Source organism: Pieris napi, chromosome 12 (genome assembly GCF_905475465.1).
Source record: "Pieris napi chromosome 12, ilPieNapi1.2, whole genome shotgun sequence".
NCBI classification, from domain to species: Eukaryota; Metazoa; Arthropoda; class Insecta; order Lepidoptera; family Pieridae; genus Pieris; species Pieris napi.
This window is the reverse complement of record NC_062245.1, coordinates 1541723-1553937: the sequence shown is the minus strand read 5'-3', so window position 1 is coordinate 1553937 and position 12215 is coordinate 1541723. Positions and strand designations below refer to the sequence as shown.

The 12215-nt window shown below is 33.8% G+C and overlaps 1 protein-coding gene across 1 annotated transcript; it reads left to right on the top strand.

The window, feature by feature from the left end:
• Positions 1-271: 271 nt before the first annotated feature.
• Positions 272-1513, top strand: LOC125054630 (endochitinase A-like). Its single transcript, XM_047656639.1, has one exon. It carries the CDS (start codon positions 272-274, stop codon positions 1511-1513), a length of 1242 nt encoding a protein of 413 aa, XP_047512595.1.
• The last annotated feature ends 10702 nt before the right edge of the window (positions 1514-12215 follow it).

The window sequence follows — 12215 nt, the reverse complement described above, 5'->3', positions numbered from 1 at the left end:
TATATTATACCAATTTTACAAAGCAAATCAATGGAAGATGTATGTCCTTCGGTTCTAAGCTCCCGAATGGAAAAGGAATCAATTGAAGTAGTCAGCACGCCAGAATCCCGTCCTGATAAAATAGAATGTAGATACATGTGATGTAGTCAGTACGCCAATGTCCCATCCCGTTAAAATAACATCAAGTGATGTAGTCAGCACGCCAGTGTCCCATCCCGTTAAAATAACATCAGGCGATGAAGTCAGTACGCCAATGTCCCATCCCGTTAAAATGACATCAGGCGATGAAGTCAGTACGCCAATGTCCCATCCCGTTAAAATAACATCAAGTGATGTAGTCAGCACGCCAGTGTCCCATCCCGTTAAAATGACATCAGGCGATGAAGTCAGTACGCCAATGTCCCATCCCGTTAAAATAACATCAAGTGATGTAGTCAGCACGCCAGTGTCCCATCCCGTTAAAATGACATCAAGTGATGTAGTCAGCACGCCAGTGTCCCATCCCGTTAAAATAACATCAAGTGATGTAGTCAGCACGCCAGTGTCCCATCCCGTTAAAATAACATCAAGTGATGTAGTCAGCACGCCAGTGTCCCATCCCGTTAAAATAACATCAAGTGATGTAGTCAGCACGCCAGTGTCCCATCCCGTTAAAATAACATCAAGTGATGTAGTCAGCACGCCAGTGTCCCATCCCGTTAAAATAACATCAAGTGATGTAGTCAGCACGCCAGTGTCCCATCCCGTTAAAATAACATCAAGTGATGTAGTCAGCACGCCATTGTCCCATCCCGTTAAAATAACATCAAGTGATGTAGTCAGCACGCCAGTGTCCCATCCCGTTAAAATAACATCAAGTGATGTAGTCAGCACGCCAGTGTCCCATCCCGTTAAAATAACATCAAGTGATGTAGTCAGCACGCCAGTGTCCCATCCCGTTAAAATGACGTCAAGTGATGTAGTCAGCACGCCAGTGTCCCATCCCGTTAAAATGACATCAAGTGATGTAGTCAGCACGCCAGTGTCCCATCCCGTTAAAATAACATCAAGTGATGTAGTCAGCACGCCAGTGTCCCATCCCGTTAAAATGACGTCAAGTGATGTAGTCAGCACGCCAGTGTCCCATCCCGTTAAAATGACATCAAGTGATGTAGTCAGCACGCCAGTGTCCCATCCCGTTAAAATAACATCAAGTGATGTAGTCAGCACGCCAGTGTCCCATCCCGTTAAAATGACGTCAAGTGATGTAGTCAGCACGCCAGTGTCCCATCCCGTTAAAATGACATCAAGTGATGTAGTCAGCACGCCAGTGTCCCATCCCGTTAAAATAACATCAAGTGATGTAGTCAGCACGCCAGTGTCCCATCCCGTTAAAATAACATCAAGTGATGAAGTCAGCACGCCAGTGTCCCATCCCGTTAAAATAACATCAAGTGATGAAGTCAGCACGCCAGTGTCCCATCCCGTTAAAATAACATCAAGTGATGAAGTCAGCACACCAACGTCCTCTTAAAGTTAAACTTAAAGGCTATAAATTACGATTATTTGATTTGTAATTACAGGCTTCATTCATTGCTTAATTTTTAACGTAATTAATAATTTGTATGTGTTTTTTGCTAGAAACAATAAAGCTGTAAGTTATATTACTTTTAAATTGCATGTTTAAGTTCCCCTTATCTTTATTATCCAATGTGAAAGCACCTTAACAGTTTTACGCCCCAGATTAATAGCATTGTAACCATAAATTATAAACACCTATAAAGTTTATTATTAAAATAACGTTTTTCTTCGACGACGTTGATTGTAGTCGTTTTCGTTGTTTTATTTATTGCTTACAAAGCTTTCGCATTACGTCGAGTATTACGTTTTAATAGGTTATACATAAACAATATATTTTATGTTTTTTATTCACCGTTAACAGATCTTCTGATTTTCGTTTATTTTTATAATATAATGCAAACGCAACCCTGTTTATTATTATTTATTTAATTATCTAATTACCGTTCATACATAAAAAAACTATTTTTTTTTTCATTTTTGATAATCTTACATTAGCACCACCTAAAAGGTCGCCTAATATCAGTGGTGGTTCAACCTTTATAAGTTGAATTATTGATACATAAACATTTTCTGATTAATACATTTGGCTGTGTGTAATAATAATAATAAAAGCCCTTTATTCACTGACCTTTAAATTTACATGCTACTCTTATTTAACAGTACCTAGTATCTTAAATCGAATTTCCATAGCGAAAATAATAATGTTTGGCTAATATTAAAATAATTTGGCTGTGTGTATTTCATTGTGAATACCTTATTCAGCGCTTTGACAAATATTCCCACTATATTAATACTAAACAGTTTCAAAGTTTGTTTGATATACATAGTCGAATTATTCAACTGAAATGGCGCGTTTCATTCGTTGTTTTTATTTGCCCATAAAAATTATTAAAAAACAAAACATTTAAGTATCCAAACAACATTTAGTATTTGAATTATTTGTGTACAATCTTATAAACATAAGGTCATTTCAGATTTTTATTGGTCAATTTAAGTGTCTTTTGATTTATAAGTTTAAGTGAAGGAAGGTAACATGGAGTGGGCGGGTACTTCGTGTCTTCAAAGCTGGTAGTTAGTCCTAAAATAGCTTTACTAAGAAATTTCCAGAATATTGGTTTAAAACGCAAAATTAAAATAGAGGTAACGAATAATTAAATGTCATTGTAAATTTGACAGCTCAAAAGAGTCCATTAAATTTGTATTACACACAATCTATTAGGACATGCATGTTACACGGTTTCCATAGTTTCCGATTAAATCCCGTCCCGTAATACAATATTTATTGAGACTATAGCTATAGTCAGTGTCATGAAGTTATACCCGGAATTGTGTTAACGAAGTATGATCCTCTTGAGATCAGCAACTAGGGCTTTTGTCTGGCCAGTCAGTGATTAAATTGGTTGAGGTTGGTTGGAGTAACAATACACACTTCCTTCCTCCATATATCGAACACTATTGTGATTATAAAGTATTGGTACCGCGAACAATTAATCTTTCTAATAATTTTCAGCTTTGTAGCTTCAGCTTTTAGTAGCCTCTTGTAATAAATTAAAACTATAATTGTGTGTATTTTATTTATTTCGTAATCCTACAGCTAACAAAATATTACACTAATTTAAAATTACATTTACAAAAGAGAAAAAACAATAAAAATTATTCAATACATTTAACTAAGTAATACCTAATTTCGCTTTGTGTGATGGTGTAAAAGTGAGGGTATGTGCGTGAAAGTGTATTTTTTAGTGATTGTTTTAGTCCAATACTTTTTAAACTAAAGTAGTCTTTCGAATTCGTAGCTAGCAGGTATATTCAGCAAATAAAATAGGTAACAAATTTAAATATTCTTTACAGTATATATTTTTTTTTTACTTATAAGCAACTTTTGGATTTTTTTTTTTGATTTTGAACAAATGGAAATGGGCTGGTCACGTAATAAGAGGTATAGAAAAGTGGAACAAAAAGATCATATATTGGTACCCAAGAAATAATAAAAGAAAACGAGGTAGACAGTTTCGAAGGTGGGAAGACGAAATAAAATCCGTAACTGAGAAAATTTGGACCAGGAAAGCTCAGAACAGAGCAGAGTGGAGAAAAGTGGAGGAGGCCTTTGCCAAAGTTGGGCAAACAGATGGGTTGTCGGTGTCACAGACTCACTAGTGTTAAGTTTAAGTTTAAAATTATGTAATTATTTTCTATCTGATTAAAGGCTTTATTATATTTGGATTTTCCATGAGACATTTCAGTTAATATCTTAAAACTATCTATCTTATTACAAAATCAATGGCTTCAAATCATTTAACACTATGACCACTTCCTTATTATTTTAAATAAGTTAAACAAAAAATTAACACAATACCAATGTTCTTAACATAATTGATTGCCCATTCTCGATTTGTCTCTAATATCCCAATAAGCCCTATTGTCCGATTATTTATTGCCCATTTCGGTGGGCAATTAAGCAATCATTCGCATATTTTTAAATTAAGGCTGACACACAGTAAATTCTGGCTGTTTGGAAATGGTTCCGGATACAGGATCATTGTATATTATGACTGGTGCAAGATACAGAAGAACACGAGAATTTGTTTACTGAAATAAACAGAAGTTAATCGATTAGAGTGATGTAAGTTAAATTAGGAAGAACATTCTTTATTATTATAATAATTATTTATATAGATTATAATAATTATTCTTTATTATTAAATATAATTATTATAATATTATGAAAAAAAAATCATACACAAAATCTTTATTGATAAAACTCACTATTGTAGGACATACAACGCCCACTATTTAAACCTTGACTTGTTTAAGCTATCGCAGAATATGCTTAAAATATTAAGAATATCCAAATCACATGCATCGTGAGCACATCCCACACCCCATCACACAACACATCCGAATAATTCGTATTTAATTTATTTTTGATTTTTTTTCTTTGAACTATTATGTATTATGTATTCCATCTCTGGATCTCTCTATATGTTTAGTATAATTATTTTTTGTTGTATATAATGTTAACTATAACAGTATGAAATAAATAAATAATATATAATGTCGGCCTTTTTGGAGTTTGGTTGCAACTGTGACACGGGAATTCCATGAATTTCAGATAAATGCTTGCAATATTTCACGCACTGGAATGTTGCTTATGACATAGGCTCAACCATCAGCCAGTCTATTCATAGACTCAATAGTATGGAATGGCTGTCAAATGTTGCAATAGCAATCAAAAATCGTGTTTTGTATGCATTACCCGCTACATCCTTTAGCTTAACACCCAATAAATCATGACGAATCGACTTCCGTGATACGCTTCGTTAATCTATATGGATTAAAAACGTTAATAGCCTCTTTGTTTTGCTGTAAATTCATTTAAATCCTCATTTAAATAAATCAACGCGGTACTTTAAATTCATATCATAGCCAATGGCTGTGGCAAATTACATTAGTTCAGCTATTTAAATTTAAATGATAATGATTTTAAGGAAAATTAAATATCTAAAAGCAATCATTAAAATCTGATCCTTAGTTTAATACGAGTCAACCCGAGTACCGGAGTACATACTTAGGTACAATAAGAGTTAGGGGTCGTACAATCTATCTATAAATATGTACATATTGTAGCTATCTAATTAAAGTCTTGCGGGGGTGGTAAACAATCTAAGAGTTCTTCAAGAACTCGGTTTTCTTGTACCTAATGGATATTCGACGGCCAACGGTTATTTACGATAGCAAGGGCCACAGCCACTTTAGTCCCACCAACTTATCTGTCATTGTTTAGAAGCGCGGCATCCAAAATTAAAATAGCCATGATGATCGCCAACCTTCGCAAGGAGATGGCACTATAAAAAGAAGAAGAAGAAGAAATTATCTGTGAACTGAATGGTAGCGCCACCGTCGCTTTAGTGTTGCAAATTAATAAAAGTTTCCCATGATTGGGTATGTCAGATAAGAAACTAGGTAAACATATAAAAATAATTTTATTATTTTAAACAATACCTAACATTGTTTTATAATAATAAATAGTCTTCAAAAATAAGAAAATTAATGTAGGTAGATACATACATTAGCTTTTTCTCTGGCATTCAATTGATATAATGTCGATTAAAGAGAGAGATTATAAGATTTACTATATAGACTATAATTAGTTTTTTTTCATATTACATTTTGTTTGTTTGTTTGTATCACGCCCTATGCCGGATATCGAGAATAGACATTGGTTCTGGGTTGTGTAAGTTGCTTGAATTTTCTTGTGGTGCCTATATTACATATGCTGTATAAATAAATTATTACGTATTATTAAACAAAAATTATTTTTTCCAGAGAAAGAGTTTGCATCGTGTTTAAACATAAACAAACAATTTTAGTAGCAAATCATAATAATTGTCTGTGACACGCTGAAACATTTATGCCCCATACTCCACTCAGGAGACGAGTTCTTTATTAAATTTAAAATGTCTGACATGGCCCGATGTCAGATGGAGTTTTAATTTATTAAGTGAACGTGAGTACATTTCCATAGTGCTGTTACCGTTATGAGGAATTAAATTACAACTGCTAATATGGGTTAATTTAAGATTGGTTCTAGCTTTTGAGAAATGCAATTCGTAACTAACCCATTTATTTTATTTTATTTTTACATTTAAGGTACAGAAACAGAAAACAGATTGGTTAAATACATACAGTAATACATACTGAACAACATTTGTAAACCTGAAGTCCAATTAGATCTGTACACAGCATTTTAGTGGAATCTTCAGTGCTGGTTTACCAAATATTAACAATTACATACAGTATATAATATGTACATACTATATTAAACTTAATGACAAAAAATTGGTTTTTCTGTTTGCAAGTCTGCACCGCGAATAATCTTTCTAAATTTATAACTACTATAGTGAAAAATGCCAACATGAGAACACACAGAATTATAATACTTGCACATTCTAGCGAGCGGACCATTCTGGGATACATTTCCTGGGCACTTCACAGGCTTCACGGAGCGACTGCTTCGAGGGTTACTACTGAGAATGGGAATGAGAAGAACAAATTGAAAAGATGACATTCAAACCACATATGATTAAAATTTTATTTATTATTTTTTAATGATTATTATTATAACTATGTAGGTTAAGTAAATTGTAAATACTGTATATTGTATTGTTATGTTTAGATTTAAAAAAAACTGAGTATATTGAATTTCTTCATATAAAGTTCATTGGTGTACAGCCGGGGATCAAACCCACGACCTCAAGGAGGAGTCGCACGCAAAACCACTAGGCCAACACTGCTTACTGCTGCTACGTTGCTGCATTTATATACGAATACTAGCTGATCCGGCAAACATCGTTTTGTCAAGTTTATCATTTATAATAAAAAATTGGGGTTGATCGTAGAGGGGTTAAAATTAGGGGTTGTATGTATTTTTAATGCTGTATCATAAAAAAATCAAAATAAAAAATTAATCTAAAGATTTAAAAAAAATTAGGGGTCGACTACCCTTAACATAGGGGGATGAATAATAGATGTTGTCCAACTCTCAGACATACCCAATATGCACACAAAATTTCATGAGAATCGGTCAAGCCGTTTCGGTTTAACCACAAACACCGCGACACGAGAATTTTATATATTAGATTAATAACAGTAAAAACTTTAAAAAAGAATCCAAATTTTTTCTAGACTTCCTATATTGGTCTCTCTGAAAAGTGTTTTAAAGATACACTTAAACAAATATTTGTAAGTATAAAAGCAAATACCAAGAAGCTTTCATTACAATATCCTGGATATTGGGTTTTATAATAACGTTTCGCGTATTTCACCTCGATTGCCCCATTAAATAACTCACAAGCCTTATTGGAAGCTAAATAAATACCTAATCCACGGGCAAGCATTAAATTATTGTGGTCATATCGTAAACCTGCAACGTTACTACAGTATTTATTTTTACGTTGCCTATCTACTCACTGTACTGTTAAACGCTGCGTTTTTATTAACAGAAACCGAATAAAAATCACTTTAAACCAAACCAAAGTGAGTGAATTCTTCTAACAAAAGATTTCCAGATACAGTTTTTTTTAATATAGAATAGTGGGTACACTGGCAGGAGGCCTAACCTGTTGTTAATACCGCCGACCATGGATACCTTTAATGCCAGAAGGCTCGCGAGTGAGTTGCTAGCCATTTATGAATTGGTACGCTCTTTTCCAAGTTTAATTCGAATTGTTTCCGAAATACTCTAGTGGGCAGTTGTTTTCACATAGTGGTGATGCACGGCAAAAACTGAACAAGAGCTTTCTTATAAAATTTGGTTAATTACAACGCTGAAAGTATTGCAATAAATATAGATGTCGCAGCTAACTAGCTTAGTTAGTCATTCAATTAAAACTGCCTAGCCGTTTAACTAAACGGCGCCGTTTAGCTATCGGCGTGAAAGATGTTCAGCCAGTTGATCAAATAGCTAGGCAAATGACTTGGATCGATGACATTTAATTACTTGCCTATCTGTTGACTGTTAATTTAAATTTAATTCCACTATCTGCCACTCACAAAATCGAAACGAAACTCTTCAAACTGTCAATATGGTGTCAGCAAACCACAACTTTGATGGTTTTTTCCAAAGTTTCATGAAAAACAACAAGTACAATTCAAGAGTGTAGTGACGATAATACTGTGAATTTGACTTGTACAATTTAATTTTAAAATAAATAATTTTTCTGTCATATATTACACCTTTTTTATTTCTGCCAAATAATGACGTTGGTACGAATGGCCTTAGCATTAGCCAGCCAGTTTATTAAATGTTGTAACAAACGCTACGGCTGAATACCTTTCAAGCCGCTAGTTAAACGGCGCCGTTTAGTTAAAAGGCTAGGCTGTTAATTGAACGGTTAATTAAGCTAGTTGGCTGCGACATAGATACAGCATATCTCTCGTTTGTATCTATCCTATCGAATAAGAACGCCGCGTGTTTTCACAAGTGTGTAAACAATTTTTTTCAGATCCTTCCTCTGTGCTCGTAACAGCAACTAATTGCTTTCGGAAACGCTTTATGCGATCATATTTCACCTGAAAATATGATTTAGCCGTTTAGCCAATTTCTAATATTTTTTGTACAGTTTTCTACTATTAGTTTTCGATTAACGGCCAGGGTATGTGATTTTCCAGCCACGAGAAATTTAAGGGTTTTGAAATTTAATAATGGAATGAAAAATTTTATACTTGTGCATAGGGTAACGATTGTTGACGTTGTGTTGTGAGTCTCTTCTTTTTGACATGCAAACTGTATTTTATAAGTAATGTTTTGTTTGGTTAAATAACTATTAAATTAAATACTTATTAGTCTTGTCGTTGGTCAGACTGGCCCCTTCCCATCTACATGGAACCAACAACAGAGCTGGTGCGGCTAAAAAAGCTAAAGCCTCCAAATACACTAGGCTCCGAATATGATTTTGTCCCGTGTGTGTTCGGTGTCGAGACCCTTGGTAGGTTAGTCGACATCACAAGAGACCGAAAAGCTGGCAGCTACCTCGGCCACAGAATTAGTCTAGCTGGAAGGAATGCTGCCAGTATCTTCGGAACCTTGCCTAAAGGGACTCCTTTTAATAATATATTTTATTTATAGTTTTTTTGCTGTTCTTTTTTTGTGTATTTATAAGCTAGGTTACTTAAAAATTAATTATTTTACGTAAATTTACTTTATTTTAGAGATAAGTAGTAGTAGTCTTGTGTCTGACATATGTCATCGACTTTTGCTTTGACATGCCAGTTTCCTCGCGATGTTTGCCTTCAACCAAGGAGCAAGTACTTATCGCACACATAGAAAGAAAATCCCTTTGGTGTACTCCCTCAGACATTGGGGTTACACTTCTATGCCCCTCGGCCAATACTGTGTGATTACAAAGATCTTGAAGTGGTATTATACGTACTATTCTATTAATTACGTGTAACATTATAATTAATACTAATTTGATAACTGTTGCTACATATGTATAATAAAAATTAAAAAGAAAATTAGAACAAATTCAAAAGTTTGGTCCCTGTGGCAGTGAACCTTTAACGCTGGCAGCATTTCTCACTGTATTGCGATACTTATTCGTTTAGCTAGGAAAGCACCAGCTCTGGGGTCACCGGTACTATCTACCAGGCGCTGACTTAAATCTTTAATAAACGCCTGTGCGTTTAAGCCCCACGACCCAAGAGTCTCTACGCCAAAGGGAACAAAATCGAAGTTGGAGGAAAGACTTATATTTGCACCGTTTATTCTTTTCTGCCTGCTCTGCGGCCGCCCCAGCTTTTTTGCTTGTCTGAAGGAGGTTGACGGAACATTGACGGAGGCAAGAGAGCGGCGTATACCATATATATACTGAATGTAATTTTTGTTGTTAAGTCCACAACTGAGCGTTTCTTAAGGAAGTTTTTGCGCACCACCACTATGTGTAATTGTGTAACCAGTTGCCCACTGAAGTATTTCCTAACCAATTCGACTTAGCGTTCAAGAAAAGAGCATACAAATTCTTAAAAGCTCGCAACGCACTTGCGAGCCTTCTGGCAATGTGAGTGCCCATGGGCGGGTGCCCATCACTTCAAAAACCCTTCCTCGGAAGTCACACTTCCATTTATCTATTCCGTTCATACAGTCCGATAAATGTAGAGGGACTTAGTTTTAAAATGTTAGGACAGTGTGTTAGGTAAAAAATTGTTGTACCCTGCACCTCATAGCTTAATCGAAATTATTCAGCGTTTTTACTTTTTTTTTATTACAGATGCCACGTTGGATTTTAATACGCAAGCATTTTTTGCAAGCTAGAATTTCTTTAATTAAACAGTTGTTTGTAGTTACAAATGAACGGACTTAGTGTGTAATGAAACTGGCCTGGTTCCAGATAGTTCTGAAGTACGCTACCCGACGACGGGCGGCTTAACTAGTAATGCCTTTGGCTGTTGACTATCATTGTGCATACACAATATATTAATTATACAAATGAATCATTAATACAAAATATCATACCAATTAATCCTAATTAATAATTATCCAGAACACTTTTCACATCAGGAAGGCACGCAAGATCACAGAAGCAGACACAAAAATATGCCCTAATTGGCTTAGAGCTTTTAAGGTAAAAATTTTGTGTTTATTGTATACGTCTTGATGAAACTCATTCTGACCTTTTTGCCAAATTTTAATAACTATATATAAAATTAAATATATTTTACAACGATAAAAAGATTGTTTGACTTAGTGTAATACGCTATTAATGAGGTTTAAGTGTATATTTAAATATGTTTTTAAATTTGCTGTTTGCTTGTATTTATTTTTTTCCTTGCTAGTTTGAAATTTTTTATGTTCTAATATAATTGATGTATGTTTTAGGGCTTATTAGTAAAAAAACATAATATTTTTTAATGTTTTATCATGAATGTTGCTTTATAGTCCATATCGCTGAAACTGTAATTTCTACGCTTACATAATATTATACCTATGCTTAAATTAATGTTGAAACCGTTTCATTTCTTGACGAAGAACTTGAATTTATAAGCGAATAGTTGCGATGCAGTGTTACAAGCTTCAGGTCTTCAAAGGAACAGTTTAGTTATCACCTGAGAACTATTACTTATTACTAGTATTAGAACTATTTATAATTATAAATCCCGATCTATGGTTGAATGTTGTCCTCATTGTGCTTACAAGCTATTTTATCTCACCATGAGAAAAAGTCCGTAATGATATGTATACCATTAGCCAAATTATGCCAAAGATTAATCTGGTATTGTATAAGGAATACACTTCTTGTATGGCTATCAAGGATATAATAATTTACCAAAAACATTAAAAGATGACTTAACATGCTACTTTTGGAAATTAAATTATAACTTTTTAAATTATATAATATAATTAATTAATTATATATTTTTCTATTAATAATTATTTTAGTGAAACATTATAATTATAAAGTAATGTAATATGTAACTACTATATAAAATTCTACCTTTTAATTATGTAAGACAAATTTGTATGCCATTATGTGTGGCTGTATAGTGTATATATGCGGAGTTTAGATGGTGCCACCATTATATTTTTGTACCATATTCATTATTCATACAAATAAATAAACAATTATTATGAACTTTAGAACTAAATTTAGATCATAAGAAATTTACTAAAGATAATTGGAGTCAGTAATCGAATAATAGAATAAGATTTAATAATTTTAAATCTACTCAAAATTATTAAGATAAATTTAGCGAATGAATACTTATCATGCGGTGTACAAAATAATAATAATGAATATGTACTTATTTGTTGAGCGAGAAACACAACAGCGTTGGCGTCTGGTAGACGTTAAAAAATGTTAACTTGAGATATAGATAAAAAAATTGTGAAACGTGATTAGTTTTTAAAAAATTTCTTGAAATGATGAATCGCATATTGAATTCTGTAGACATATCCATAATTAAGTAAAATAATAATATCAAAACGGTACTGTAGGTACAATAGTTACGGGTTTCCTTAATATAATTGGCTATATCTTATACTTCATCCATTGAAAAATATGTATGTAGTACCGGGGTCGTTAGTAAGTCGATTAAAACGTCCGCACGGCAAACAGTAATGGGGAAGACGTATAGCGGCCAGTGAGAACGGATAAAAC